The 16282-nt window shown below is 39.6% G+C and overlaps 1 protein-coding gene across 1 annotated transcript in view; it reads right to left on the reverse strand.

Annotated features, from left to right (window-relative positions):
- Positions 1-14124, reverse strand: part of SCG3 (secretogranin III) — a 35440-nt gene extending 21316 nt beyond the window's left edge. The window contains exons 1-8 of the mRNA XM_069459816.1: positions 14034-14124; positions 13345-13397; positions 12690-12735; positions 12379-12594; positions 7664-7806; positions 6703-6852; positions 3972-4149; positions 87-203 (exon numbers count right to left, since the gene is read on the reverse strand). Coding sequence (XP_069315917.1) covers positions 87-203; positions 3972-4149; positions 6703-6852; positions 7664-7806; positions 12379-12594; positions 12690-12735; positions 13345-13397; positions 14034-14124 — 994 coding nt within the window. The remainder of the gene's footprint in view (positions 1-86; positions 204-3971; positions 4150-6702; positions 6853-7663; positions 7807-12378; positions 12595-12689; positions 12736-13344; positions 13398-14033) is intronic.
- Positions 14125-16282: the final 2158 nt, after the last annotated feature.

Here is a 16282-nt window from a genome sequence, read left to right on the forward strand (position 1 = left end):
CTAGTGAGGTAATTATTGCCAAGTTCCTAACTTACTTTGAACAATGAAAACTACCGTAGTAAAAACAAACCAAATAAGATTCTCACCAAGGTAGGAAACACCTTCTTCTGGAGATATTGTGCCATACTTTACCATCATCTTCACAAAGTCAATCAGCGTTTTCATGATAGTAATCAGTGTTTCTTTCTCTTTTGCCTCTTTTTCTAAATAAAAGAATAAAATAATTTAAAGAAAACTGGTGGAGTATAGCTTCATCTTTTAATGTCAATTTATAAGTAAAACATGTTATTGAAATATTTCTCCCTACATTTATAACTAAAGCCTTTATCTGTCTATCTATCTATTTATTCATTTATTTATTTTCAAGACAAGGTCTTGCTTTGTTGCCCAGGCTGGAGTGCAGTGGCACTATCATAGTGGCACCATTACAGCCTTGAACTCCTCAAGTGATCCTCCTCCCTCAGCCTCTGAGTCACTGGGTCTTCAGGTGCATGCCACCGTGTCCAGCTGATTTTTATTTTATTTTATTTTTTTAGAGATGATGTCTCACTATATTGCCCAGGCTGGTCTTGAGCTTCTGGGCTCAAGCAATCCTCCCACTTCAGCCTCCCAAGTTGCTGGGGTAACAGGCATGAGCCACAGCACCCAGCTAAACTCATATATATTTAATTTACAAAAAAATCTAAGAGTTGATTGGAAATACAGGGCAATGTATAGCTATACCAAACTTTTCCAGAAATGGGCAATTATAACTTCTCCAAAAGGGTTTAAGTTAATCTAAAATATTTTACTACTAGAGTAGATGATAAAGAGATAAGTTTCAACCTGAGATAACATGAACCCGAAAGGAAGGATAGAAGATTGACAACCCAACAACTTTTCTCTACGTAGCCGATAAGTCTTTGAGGGCAAGAACAATCTGTATTCATTAATGAAGCTTAATTTTCTGAGTTGAAAATAAGAACACATAGATGTTTTTAGTTTTTAAATGAAAGATTGATTTTTTTAACAGTAGTATATATTACTTTTTAACTTTTATTTCATTTGAAAGAATATATACAGAGAGTAAAAAAGATTCCAATAGTTCAGAAGTAAATAAAAGTGAAAAGTAACATTCTCTTTCTCACCCCGCACCCCTTATTGCCTATAGGTAACCACTATTAACAATTTCTTGGGAACCCTTTGTATTTGACATACTGTTCTACATCTTGATGGAACAAAATGGCTAATTTGATGCCATAGTAGCTAAGTAAATACTTTAATTATCAAATCAGAACAAATGTAATTCCATTTTTGAAGAAAAGAAGAACAAAGATGCTAGAGGGGAACCCATTTTCCCTATTCTTTTAGCTGTCATGAAGGATTTTCTGTAAATACTCCTAGCCTTTCTCCGAACCCTTTCATCCTTCCCACATACGTGGATGGTAGGCAATATCCATTCGTCTACACTTCTCAATGGATGGGGAATTGGAATCTTTTTTCTTTCTACTTGCCTGGAATAGTAGACAGCTAGGACCTGAGATACTTGTCTGCTCTGCAGACTCAAACCATCCCTGAGATTGGCTTCTAAGTTCTAGACCTAGGAGCAGGGAATGAGCAAGCCCAGTGTTGGCTCTCACTCTAAGCTACATTCTACATCCCAGTGCTTATCGGTAACAGAGATAATATTTTGTTTTTCTACCTGCTTTATTATTTCTCAGTTGGTTCAGACCATGGGTGATAAAGACAGGTACTAGCGAAGACCTCAGTGTAAGTATTTAAATTAAAATTCTACAAAAATAAAGGCAAGAAGGAATGGGGTGAAGGAAACTGAAACATAAAAACAAATAAAATAAAGACTATCCCATACAGTAGAATTTTCAAAATGCCATCAAAGTTACAGGTTGGGAGGGACGGAAAGTGGGAGAAGAGGTGGGAGAAGAGGTAGGGGAAGAGATTCTGGAAAAGAACTGGTAAATAAAAACTTCAGCTATCACATTATTTGCTCAAGGTCACATCTGTATAAGTACTCGGCATCATGCTGGTGCTCTTCACTGATGAGAAGTGACTCACCAGGATGACAGAGGTTCTGAGCTGGGTATCTGCCAGCCCATGGGGCAAGATGGCTCAGAACAGACCCTCAAGATGTATAAGCCCTGCGGACACCAGCAGAGGGGCCGGTGCCATCTGGCCAATGACTGAAATTGAAGCACAAAGGATGTTCTCCAGAAATGAAAGCTTACTTTAAGGTCACTTCTTGGGGGTGGGAGGAAAATAGATTACAACTAGAAATCTCTATATAAATGTTCAATGTGGAGCTGAATCTTTGAACAGGGAAAGGAAAAGTCATTAAGGCAGTGTAGGACATCTGTTTGAACAATAACAGAAATATTGTACATTTATTATCCTTCTTGCAGCTTAACCAACAATAATCATGAACTGAAATCCTCAGTTAACTCCGTGCACATATGAGCAAAGAGATCAGGGCACATTAAAGACTTCGCTTTCAAAAAAACAAATAATTTCCCAAGTATGTGGGGCTCCTGGCCTCCTCCTTTAGTCTAATGCTCTTCATTTTAACTCATTTAAAGGCTGAAACTGAAACTGTCTATAAAGCAATTTCTCGAATAATTTTAAAAAGGATGAATTAGGTTTCATACACTGTTCCCATTAAGGGAAAAAAATGAGTAGAGGCTTTTAAGTAAAGATTCTATGCAAATGGCAGGATTTCCTTCCTGTTTTTTGCATGTTTGTTTTTACCACAACATGGATGAGCCTAGAGGACATATGCTAAACAAATAAACCAGGCACAGAAGACAAATACTGTACAACCTCCCTTATATGTGGAATCTAAAATAGTCAAATTTATAGCAGCAGAGAGTAGAATGATGGTTGCCAAAGGACAGGGGGAGGGAAAAGGGGGGAAATATTGGTCAAAACATACTAAGTGTCAGTTATGCAAGATGAATACATCAGCATGGTGACCATAGTTAACAATACTGTACTGTATATTTGAAATTTGCTAACAGGATGGATCTTAAGCTCTCTCATTGCCAAAAAAAAAAAAGGAAAAAAGAAAGAAAGAGGCCGGGCGCGGTGGCTCACGCCTGTAATCCTAGCACTCTGGGAGGCCGAGGTGGGAGGATCGTTTGAGCTCAGGAGTTCGAGACCAGCCTGAGCAAGAGCGAGACCCCATCTCTACTAAAAATAGAAAGAAATTATATGGACAGCTAAAAATATATATAGAAAAAATTAGCCGGGCATGGTGGCGCATGCCTGTAGTCCCAGCTACTCGGGAGGCTGAGACAGGAGGATCGCTTGAGCTCAGGAGTTTGAGGTTGCTGTGAGCTAGGCTGACGCCACGGCACTCACTCTAGCCTGGGCAACAGAGTGAGACTCTGTCTCAAAAAAAAAAGAAAGAAAGAAAGAAAGAAAGAAAGGAATAAAATTGGTGACCATGTGAAGTGATGGATATGTTAATTAGCTTGACTGTGGTCATCATTTCACAATATACACATATATCAAAAACATCAATTGTACACCTTAAGTATATACAATTTATATTTGCCAATTATACCACAACAAAGCTGAGAAACAAAAAGAGCTTCAGTAAGAACTGAGGCTGAACTGGGTCAGCGCAGGGACACTGATTCATCTCCATATCTGCACAAGGCCCTTTCCGGCACCTGTGCGTAGCACATGTTCAATAGCTGTTTGTTGAACAAATAAATGAACCCTCTGCTAATAAGAAGATTAAATTATCTAGAAACTCCACCTTTCCTGATTACCCTTTCCTAAATATTTCCATGACTAGTATTTCTCTTTCAAAAAAAAAAAAAAAAAATCAATGTGACCTGTTTTTCCCCAAGCATACAGTGTATGTTATTGAGGATTGCATTTAGAAATTGAAAACAGGAAGAAAAAAAACCCCACCCACACATTTCCTAGAATTACTGTTTCTGTTCCACATGGTCAGAAAACACAGTGGTTACCTGAATCAATACTTTTCAGTAGTGCATAGAAGTTTGGGAAATACTGGAGTTCCTCAAAGTTGTCTTCACTGTAGGTTTTAGTTCTCCTTTCCAAGCCATTTGTCAAGGTTAAGGTGTTAGATACTGTTTCGTCGTTTTCCCCATTAGTAAAACCATCTTGAATTGCTGCCACTGGAGTCTGCAGTGGGAAAAAAAAATCAATAAAAAATAAGCATTTTGTTGCAACTAATGAAACTCCAGCTAAATTCTTTCCCCTGTGATGCCCTTGAATGTGAAGTGCAAGAATGCCTCCTCCTTTGCAAGATCCTGCAGGTTCAAACCTATTTCTAGGCATGTGCACTCTAATCATATAGAAAGGTCACTGGGGCTTAGAAAAAGGTGCTCTGCCCTGAAGACCCTGGCTCCTGCTCAGGGGAAAATAGACAGGGAATTTCTAGGTTCCTGCTCTGGCCAAGTTCACCTCCATAAGTTCTCATTAAGTCTCTCACAGAATCTACCGTGAGGGATGGTGCCAGGATACAGAAAAGCCTGTCATAATGTCTAACACCAGCAGAGAAGTCACACTTGGGAATTTTGGGGTGACATTTTAAGGGCTGTCTGGATAGATAGATGCACAAAATCTTTTCTTCTAGACATCACCTTTGTTCTGTGTTCTCCATCTGAGTGAATGGTCCATTTTCCATTGAGTGAACTAGATAGAAATCTAGAAGCCTTTCTTCCCTCTTTTTCTTTCTTTCCCCCCATTCAATCCATTACTAGCCTTGTTGGCCCTAGATTCAAAATTTATCCCAAATTTGTACATTTCTCTCTCTACTGTCCCACTGTAGTCCAAGCAGCCTTCATCTCTCACCTTCCAACTGGTATACCACCCACCTTAAACCTATTCCCAACACCACATCTTTTACATTGTAGCCAGGGTAATCTTTTTAACAATCTGATCATGTAACTTCTTTGATTAAAATCCTTCAGTGTTTTCTCATGGCTCTTACAATAAGGATCTGAACCATCTATGGCTCATAGGCTCTGCATGGTCTGGCCTGGGTCCATCTCCCCAGTCTCTTCTCTCTTTGTTCTCTCTGTGCCAGCCACACTGTCCTTGTTTCAGTTGCTTGGATACTCCACACATCTTTTTCTACGTGGTGCCTCTTGTGTTCACAAGTTAACTCCTATTTGACCTTCAGTCCTAAGCTCAAGTTACTTCCTCAGGGAAGTATTCCCTGAGCCTAAGTCCAGGACAAGATTCTTTTTTTACAGACTCTCACAGAACTGTGTTTCTGTCCTTAGAGCACTTAATGCAGTTGTAATGAAAGTACATGACCATTTAAAGACATCTACCTCTTCCACTAGACCTTAAACTTCACAGGAACAGGGATTATATTTTTTTAAATGAGCACGGTATTCCCAGTGCTTAGTATACAGTTGGTATTCAATCAATATTTGTGGAAAGACTATTTCATTTGCGTTTCATGCACATTGATGCATTCAGATAACATGAGTAAACAGATCAAGCATACGAACGTTTTAGAGATGGGTGAATGGGAGCATGCGCTGGGAGTGAAAGAGGATGAAAATAGCTGTGTCAGTTTTAGTTCAAACCAGTATGCTTGAGTGAAAGTCATGAGTTCCTGGTTAAAGCTAGAAAGTTTTTTTAGAGTAGGTGAATCTTCAAAAGCTGTTTAAAAAGATGGCAACTGGTGGGGATTGGAAGTGGGGAGAGCAAAGGAGAGTTTTTAGGCTATCGAGTAAAAAATGCAGACCCAATTTCTATTTTCTAGCCTCTCTAAAACAGAACCGTATGCCTCTATACTCTTGCTTTGTATTTGAGACAGGATGTTGGAGGAGATGAGGATCCACGGGCCTGGGTGCTCTGGTGAAGCAAATCAAAGGAGAAGTGGGAGTGTGGTACCCTCCTAGGGTCAGCTTCATCTAGCGTTAAGAGAATTCAAGGTGAGGAGAAAGGTTTCCTTGGTTGATGCCAAGGAAAAGATGAAGAGGCAAGGAGTCTAGAAGGGGAAGGAAGAATGACTAATCTGGGTGAAGGGTGACAGACAGGCACCTAAACCAACAGAAGGGGAAGGATCAGGTAGAAGAGCACAGCCTGGAACAGACAGGCAGCATCTGGCAGCTAGCTCTGGGAAATGCGAAAGCTGGGGTGGCAGAGGATCAGATCAACCCACTTCTTTTTGGGGATGTGGGGACAGATGATGACATCTACTGTGAACAGATGTTGGATACCAAAAGAGCCATGAGATATTTGGTTCCAGTACACTGGAACTGTACAAATGGTTGTTATTATGTGATGTTATTTCACATAATATTATGTATTATTTTACTGTGTGGTATATTATAAGATTCAACCTTTACTATATAATAGACTATAACATGTAATCTTTTAGTTATTTTCAAAGTAGAGCTCATTTATGTCTTTTAACTTATTGGTATTTTATGAATATACTTATTTTTTTGGTAAGAGATGAGGTCTCGCCGTGTTGGCCAGGCTGGTCTCAAACTCCTGACCTCAAGTGATCCTCCTGCCTTGGCCTCCCAAAGTGCTGGTATCACAGACATAAGCCACAGCACTCAGCCTTAAACAGGCTAAAAATGCCACATACCCCAAATATTTTGTGGCACCAGATAAGGTATTAATTACATGCAGATACAAGTATACACACACACACACACACACACACACATCCATGCACACACATACACAACACATACATGTACATACCACTTTCTCTGGTATTTTTCCAGGCTGATTCTCAGTCCTGCTTGTGGGTTTATTGGGATCCTGCTCATAATTGTTGGCTTCCTTTGAGATTAATTTTTGTAAAACCTCTGCTACTTCATCTTCCAGTGTGTGTGCCTGACTTTCTGTGATCTGTTAGAAAGAAGCAAAACATATAACTGCTATTCCCAGTCTTGTGACTTAAAACAAAAAATCAGGACTAAACTCTGTAGTCGAACACCTATTTTTAAAACAGCAACCTTCCGAACCCTCTTTCAGACAGCCCCGGCTTATGCCTCCACTACATGCCGGCCGTTTTAGTGACTGCCCAGCACTCCCGGACGTGTCTCTGGGCCCATGGTCCGCCCTGTCTGCTGAGACCCACGGAACACTTATTTTGAGAAACACCCTGAGAGTTGCTCCTCCACAGCTTTGGTCTTAGGTAACCTCTGAAACTCCACATCATCGGCATCTTAGTAAATCCTGTCAGGGCTGCTCAGGGCTGAGGAGCAAAGCTGAGGTGGATTCAGATGGGATCACTTAAAGGTTCTCAAACACACACTGTATGCCTTTGCTCGTGTTATTTCCTTTTTGTGACACACATGCCTCTTACCTCTGCTGCTTATATCCTAACCATCCTCCTAAGCTCACTTCCAACACTTCCTCTGAAAGGCTTCCTCTGAAGCCTTTCCTTACTGCCAATTGGATATAAGCTGTTCTCTGGCACACTGAACTGCTCTACGGTTCTTAAGCAGCTTGCATTATGGGCGTGTGTGTGCTTGTCTAGTTCTTCTGATAGACTATAAACTCCTGGGGGAAAATAATTATTCCTTACTTGTCCTTGAAACCTGTGGTGACTAGAATAAAGGAGATGCATTATAAACACCTGAATCAAGTGGCTTGGCTCCTTGGCATACTCCAAACTGTACTAAGAATTTGATTTACTCTCATGCATATGACTTACGAGGCCAAGATTCAGCAGTTTAGAAACAATCTTGTCAAACACTCCTCTGTCATTTTCCTCATAAATCCTGGTAGCAATTTTATGGACAATGTCTTCAGCAGTTAAAGGAGTTCCATCTAGTTGATGAAGGCCATCTGGATCATCTAGACAGAACAACCACAATTCCAAACCATGGTGATCTCAGAACTATTTTGTGCATCATATTATATTTATAATCTATACTTTGATTTTGTACCCTCAGATATGTTTGAGATCATTTATGGTGGTGCTTGGTCTACATAAACTCCTGGTTTGCAATAAAATTGGTCTTCAAGTTAACAAGCTATTTAGGATGATAATGGAAATTCTGAAAGCTTCTTATGTGACTACAAGAGGAAAGAAGAGCTGAAGAAAATACAAAAGTCCTTTCCATTTATTATTATCACTAATAATGCAAACAATATTAAACTTTTTATTTATATGGTATACCATATTTATATAGTATGTCATATTATTCAAAGCACCCTTCTATATATTATGTAATATGATATCCCATTTCCATACAAGGAGTAGACTGTTGGGTTGTATTCTCACATGTGCTCCCTGTGCAGGCAAATTCTTTGGGGTAGGGGAGAAGAAACCTACCTCACACCCAGAATCAGAGAGTATGTACTGGAGATTTGATGACGTACCTGGAATAAATATTTACTTCTAACTGAACATGTGTCAGAGTGCCTTTATGTAAGGCAGCTGAATGTTACTAGCCCCATTCTCCAGAGAATAGGGAAATTATTTTATGTGCCTGGAATTCAAATTTTTAAAATGTGGCAACAGATCTGCACAAAGTAATATGTAAATCTCTGCAGAGAAACATGCAAATATGTATCCTTGGCTTTCCTGGGAATGCATTTGGCTGTTCTACTTCAGACTACAGCAAGGGACCATCCTGAGGGAAAGGGTTAGTGTCAATGAAGCATTACACCACATCCACAGAGAACTTTCAGGAATCCATTAGTCTTCTCCAATCTATACCATATTGAATGGATCATGTTTACAAGGCACTTAACTCCCTGTTACCTCTAGGCAAATTGGAAAGGTCAGAATTTTAGATCCAGTGATACCTCTTGTTATCTGTATACTATATATCCTCAGACCACTGTAAAGGAGACTAAGGGTATCTATTTCATGGGACTGTTATGAAGATCAGATGAAATAAGATGTAAAAGCACATTTAGATTGCAAAGTACTATAGGAAAGCTAATATGTTTATTGTTATTATGTGCAGTGGATTTGTATTTCGAAATAAAGGAACTACAATTATCTTCTAGAGGAAATGGAAATTGAATCCCTGGCCAGATTCTGCCCAAATAATCCTCATCATAGTCACTCAAAGAAAGAAGGACCTAATATATCTATTCTGAGCCTGCCCTTTTTTCCCATGGCTTTGGGGATTCAGACAGAGAATTTCTCCCATGGCCTTTCTCCCACATTCTGTGGAAATGGAGGTGTATTCAGCCTCAGGTGGAATATCTTCTTCTTGTTTGGAAAAAAGCTTAGGAAAATGAGTGGGGCAATCATACACAGAGGACTGAAAGTTCTACATCAGGATATAATTGCTGAGCTGTGGGCGAGCACATAAGCTCTGAGCTTTTTGATCCCTCAGTACCAGAGTGGCAAAGGAGCAGGAAAGCCCCTATGGAAAATAAATAAATAAATAAGTTCCCCTCCTGGCTGGCTGAAAATTGGGTTCATCATCTATTTTTCAGGAACAGAGACTATGGCTTAGGTCTGATTTTTCCATTTGTGGGTTGCAAGTCAGGCTCTCGGGAGTATGTGGAGCAGTAACTGCCCCAGTCTATGCAGAGGTGGAAGAATTTATTTCTCTTCCCACTTATCCCTCAGGATCTGAAACAGGAAGAATATTGGTTGCTTGCTAGAGCTGGAAAATAACTGAGATGACTGTTTTTCAGTTCATTTACTTCACAACAGGGAGGATGTTGGTAACCCACTGAAGAAATGCCTCTTTCTTCTCTGCACTGCTGTATTTTCTTGAGTCAGGAAGTTAGGTCTCCCCTAGCAGAACTTTCCTGAATGGGTCAATAGTGGGATACTTGACTACTGCTCCTTACCTTCCACTGATTTCCCTTTGCTCTTCTAAAATAGACAGTATCACTCAGAATGACTTCCCTATTGCTCATGAAGGGGTATTTCACCCCCCCTTCACCCCCCACCACCCGACACTTATAACTTTGGTTAAGCAGCCACAACATTCTGAGTGGATATCAAAGGGGCTGTGTCCCAAGTCATCATCTGCCCAGTTATGTTTTGAATTCCTAGCATCTAATATAGCACTTGGCATTCATTTGTTTAATAAAATTTTTTTGAAGTCTTACTATGTGCCAGATACTGGAAATGGAGTGATAAATAGGTTAGGCATGGTCCCTGACTACACAGAACTTACTGTCTATTTTATAGTCTGATACATAGTAATTCTCAACAAATATTTGTCAGGTCAATGCCCCTGTAGTCCCAAAGCACTACTTTATAAAAGAAACTTGGAAAAATCCTAAACCATGTATACAATAGAAAATACTGAAAAGGAGAACTGAAGGACCCTTATAACACAAGCTCATTTGGAAGTTTCCTAAAGGTGAGAGTGGGTCTGGGAATGCACCCTGCAGAAGTTAGTCTACTTTACACTCCCTTCTGGGATGAAGACTACATGCTTCTGATGTTCTATTCAATTTGGTGGTCCTAAACCCTCTGTCCCAGGATTTTCAGGGCATGAGGGGAGACCAGAAGCTTATCCATAAACATCTCTCCAAGAACCTTCACCCAGCTTCTTTGTGATCGCAAGTGGAGTTAAATAACTCCTAGGGCAAACCTAAAGCCATCAGGACTAGCACTTGGTAGTTGCAAATGTATTTGGGGTGGTAATAAAATATTAAACAATTTAAAAATTAGTTACTCAAGTTAGTGGTCAAATCCTAAACAGATCTGTGTCTCTATGTGCACATACCACCAATCTGACCAATCCAGTCAAACATTGCACTATTCTTTTTTTTATTAAATCAAATGGTCAGTTTAGTCAAAGTGGTTGAATCTGTTTTGCATGTGGTTATAATCAGTGTCTCTTTATTTCTAGTCCAATATTTTAGGTTAAAAAGTAGAATTCAAAAGTAAAAAAACAAATTTCCCCGAGTAGCATGGAATATGACGTGTCAAAATATAAACCATTGCTGCCACCCCAACTCATAGATACACAATACACTTCTGAACTCTCCTCAGGCTGTTATGTCCTTTGAAAGTCCAAGTTAATTGTCCATTGTTTTCTGGAAGAAATAATCAACATGATTCTCCTGTAGACATGGAACAGAATAAAGACATAGAGAAAAGCCTGTACACTCACCCCTACGCACTGGTCCTCGGAATAGAAAACACTCGCTTCCTCAATGTCTACCTAAAGCATTTCATTTATTCCCTCATGTGGTCTTTCATTTGTCCATTCATTCATTTATAAATTCATTCCACGAATTCATGAGCATCTAGGCTCTGGGCCTACGATGTCTTTGTTCTTGTGAAATTTTCAGTTTAGTTTTGGAGAGAGACATTAATCATAGGCAGTCACACTTAGGAAGGTAAAATTACAAACTGCATTAAGTGAAGGAAAGTAAGAAGATTTCTATTAGCTCATGTGTGCTGGGTGAACCTAGAAATGCAGACATGAACCAGTCCATGTAAAACTGTGGAAGCCACATTAAGGATGTTTGTTTTTAGCCCAAGAGAAATTATAATCTACTAAAAGGTTTTATGAAAAAGAGTTGCATGCTCATATCTGTGTGTTGAAAAGGCCACTTTGTCTGCCACAGGAAGAATGAGTTGGAAAAGGTAGATAGCAGTTGCTGGGAGAATTATAGATTTTGCTATAGTTCCAGTGAGACATGATTAGCACTTAGACAAGGGTGGTGGTGATTAGGGATAGAGAAAAAAAAAAAGAGAGATAAATGAGAGTTAAAATTAATAAGATTTGGTGGATTAAAATTTGAAAGGTGAGGGAAAAGAGAAATAGTTTGATCCTAAATTTTTGTCTTGAAAAATTGGATGGATAGTAGTGCCTTTCCTAAAGAAAAAGCCCTCTTTAGGGGTAGGTTGTGAGATGGACCGAGATAAGTTTGAGGTGCTTCTGAGACTTCCAATGGAAGATGTTAAGTGGGTAGACAGATAAATAGGTCTATAGCTCAGAGAAGTCTGGGCTAGTGATATGGGACATCAGGATATGAATGTAATTGAAGCCATGGAAAGGTTAGAATGATTAAAGGAGCAAGGATATGGCTAGAAGGAGAACATTGAAAAGGAAATAGTGGCTAATTCACCTTTAGGGGGGTATTTTATTGATGAAATTATTTGAAAATTATTATATTTTCTTTGTGCTAATTGTTAAAATTAATTGGAATGTTAAAATGAATTCAATAACAAGATATAAATAGATTTTTAAAAAATGTTCAAAGCATCAGTAAAGGAACTTTTAAATGGAAAATAAAATTTGGGACTCTGTGGAACAGGGGCTTTGCACACTATCAGTAAATTTGGGCTTTATCTCAATTTTGGACTTGACTAACAAAAGATTATGAGTGTATAAGAGATATTTTTAAAGCATAGGACTTTCTTTTAACCTATTATGGGAAACTCCAAGTTAGAGAAAATAAGTAGCAAAACAGTTCTTTTTTCTCATTTACCTTGAAATTTATGATCCAATCCACTCTTAGTAGAATCATAATCATCAGTCAGTCTTCGATTCTTAGTTGAATCAACATCTTCTACATTCAATTTATTATCAAATGGGGAGCTTCTTATGGATTGTCTGTCTTTCTCAATTTTTTCCTTTTCTGTTATTGCCTTTAGCAGGTTCAAGTTATCAACAAAAGAATAATTGCTTTCACCTGGCTTGTTTTCTGGAAGAAAAGCCCCCAAACCCAACATAGCCATTTTAGTTCAGATTTTCACAGCCTACATTATTTAAATTAACATCACCAGGATTTCTTTGTACCTGGAGGGTATGTGTTTTTAATCTTGTCTGCTTCTGCTTCAGCAATCTGTGAAACAAATGGGACATAGACCAGGTTTAAAATCATCGCTCCACTACTTACCAAGTGTTAAGAGCCAAATGATTTAATCTCCATGAGATTTAGTTTTCTTGTTTGTATAATGTAGATAATAATTCCTATCTCAAAGCATTGTTATAAGGATTAAATGAGATAAAATAAAGGGAAGATGCTCTATAAATGTTAATTCCTTTCTCCTGTAATATTGGTGAAACATTAATCTCTGGTTAATTAAGCAATCTTACAACAGAGTGGGTATGATGTTGAGCTCACTGGGTTATTATACAGTGAGCTCTATGTATCATACAGAACTCCCTGTATATAACTATTAAAGCACAGAATTTACCAAAACTAGATTTCCCATACTAATTTCTGTGAATTTTACTATTTTTTAAATTTTAATTAATATTTCTTTAAAAAATCTTTTCATTCTTTTTTTTGTTTGTTTTCATATCTCAGCTGTGGGTAGACTGTCAATTTACTATTAAGCTCCTGAGGTTTATATGTTCAAGATGACTAAACTGTCATAGCACAATTAACACTAAGTAATAATAACTAAAGCAAAATGAAATAGCATTTATAATTTTACTTTTGACCTACCTGTTCATTCAGAGGTCTTTCTACACTTAATTCTCTATTATGTAGAGATTTGTCTAGAACAAACACACACAGATATAAATTTAATTGTGCGTTGAAAAGACAAAATATGTCTCATTAAATAAAATCGTCAAAAAAAGAGAAATTAGAAATATTTTTGGATGACTATGAAACCAAATATATATTAACAAAGATTATCAAGATTATCCAATAACAATAATTATCAATGTTGCTTTATTATCTCAGTGTATTTCCTGAGTTAATATTATAGAATCACACTTTTTTTTCGGACCAGAAATCTAACATACAGTTCTAACACTTGGCTTACCAGCTATTCACAACTAGAGAGAACATAATTTGGATTGGTATTATAAATAGAATATTTGAGAAAGGTGGCAAAACAACTAGGAAAAAATCCAAGCCACTTTAGGTAAAAAAAAAAAAAAAAGATCTCCCTTTTTCAAAATAAGATCTTTAAAAACCACCCATGTTATGGTTTTATCGTTTAAAAAGTAAAGAAAAAAATCTGTCTTCCGTCTCTAAATTCAAACTGATTTCTCTGTCGATGTTCATGGACATGATGTGATCATTTTCTAGGAGGCAGCGTGATTTACAGCTCACGGATTATGTCAAGCTTTACCTTTTCGTGGCGAAATAGGAGGGAGCTGGGGAAAAGAAAAGTGTCCACATACCTTGGCCGCCTCCCGGTTTGGGGAAAGCTTGAAGTGGGCTAATGTGGAACACCAACACCAGAACGCAAGTGCCGGTCCAGAGGAACCCCATCCTTTCACGCTCCGCTTCAGAAATCGCCCGGCGCCGGGCTCCCGCAGCGGAAGCTTTTGTTATGAATGAAAAGGAGGCGTAAAAACAGGAAGAGCCGGGAGGGCGGGCGCGGGGAGGGAGAGTGGCGGGCACCGGGCGGCCGTGGAGCCGGCGCGGCTGGGAGCGAACGGATGAGCAAGGGCTGCGGGCGCTCGGAGTCAGGTCTGCAGGTGGAGGGAGCGCTGTCCGCGCCGTGGGTGCTGAAGTTCCTGTGACGCGCGGCGGGCCGCGGGGCCGCTGGGGCGTTGCTTTACTCCAGCTCCCTCCTGGAGAGGAAGTGAGGGAGGAAGCGCATGCTCTGTGCTAGCCAGAGGCGGGAAGGGATGGCGTCAGAGACTCCAATGCTACTCCAGTCCCCCGGGAATGGGACGCGGGAGGGGCGACAGACCGGCTAGCGTGTTTTCTCTGCTGCAGTCGTAGGGCTGCTCCTGCGCTCAGGGTCAGCTGGATTGCCGTAAGCTAGACATAATTGTCATAACCTCCCAAGTAAACGTCACTTCAAGGACCAAATGCCTTCTCTGCCTGTGCACCTGTCAAGGAGACTTAGATAACCTTGTGCAAAGAGTTCTGCTTTGGGATTCTTCTGGGGTATCTGCTCCAGAATTCCTTCTTTCCATTCCACTTCCTGTACCTAAAAAAGTAGATATAATTCTAATATTCTTGTAAAAGCCCTGCCTTCTGTGATTTCCAGTGAGTGACATGCTGAGCATTCCTTGATGCTCTTGTGTCTCAGCCCTACAAAGTCTTTTGAATTGGGAAATTCAAGAAACATTCTTTCAAATAGTCAGATTGCTGCTACACGTCCTCACTCTCCTAGATGCTGAAACAGAATGACAGCAAAAATCATTGCCTGTTCCCCTAAGAGTGAGTGTTCTCATCAGTCCTGAGAATAGCTGAGCAGCAGTGGTCAGTTTCATTCTAAGATTCTCCTTTTCCCACCAAGTGCGAAACTTTCCCTTCACACCCACCCCCACAAGCAGGAACACACAAGTGAATTAGCAAAAAAGCAAAACAAAACCAAAAACAAAAACAAACCCGCTGCAGTTCTGTAAAACTCTTTCCTGGGATTTAATTTGCCTAAGGACCTGGCTGTTCCAGGGGTCCTTCAAGAGAGCGGACAGTCAAGAAAAGCATTTTTCATCATAACTAAGTCAGGGAGGTGCTTCCTATACTCTGAGAATATATATTCCCAGAAGCCGAAGGTTGTTGCATACAAAGAGCTATCAAAAGATTTTAAATAATGAATACAAGCAACACCAATGTGAACAGGGTGCTGAGTAAGCTCTTTAGTCTCTGATTTTTAAACAGAACTTGGACTCTTTCCTTTGGACTGCAGCATGCTGGGAACCAGTCTGAATAATGACCAAAGAGAAGGATTCAGCACAATCAGGCCTTTGATTTCTGCACCCTGCTTTTCAAGGAGCAGCTCAAGTACCTAAAAACAAACAAACAAACAAACAAACAGCCGAGCTGACAAACAAATCTCCCTCGTTCTGCAGATTTTTGAGTTTGGAAATTACTCAAATACTTCTTTTAGGGATCTAAAGAGTACTTATAAATCTAACAGCTACTTCAAAGCAAATAGCTCTTTCTTGGCAGTGATCACATAGCATTATTACCCCACTATACTGCATTTTTAAAAATTGTCACCTTTTAAAATCCCAGGTTGAATGAAGAGTAAATTTCCTTAGTTTCCTCTTCTTTAAAACAGAGATGGCACGGCCGGGCGCGGTGGCTCACGCCTGTAATCCTAGCACTCTGGGAGGCTGAGGCGGGTGGATCGCTCAAGGTCAGGAGTTCGAGACCAGCCTGAGCGAGACCCCGTCTCTACTAAAAATAGAAAGACATTATATGGACAACTAAAAATCTATATAGAAAAAATTAGCCGGGCATGGTGGCACATGCCTGTAGTCCCAGCTACGCGGGAGGCTAAGGCAGTAGGATCGCTTAAGCCCAGGAGTCTGAGGTTGCTGTGAGCTAAGCTGATGCCATGGCACTCACTCTAGCCTGGGCAACAAAGTGAGACTCTGTCTCAACAAAAAAAAAAAAAGAAAAAAAAAAAAACAGAGATGGCAGGCTCTGTTTACCTCACACTGTTATTGTGGAGATCAAATGGGTA

Source organism: Eulemur rufifrons, chromosome 2, assembly GCF_041146395.1.
Source record: "Eulemur rufifrons isolate Redbay chromosome 2, OSU_ERuf_1, whole genome shotgun sequence".
Taxonomy (NCBI): Eukaryota; Metazoa; Chordata; class Mammalia; order Primates; family Lemuridae; genus Eulemur; species Eulemur rufifrons.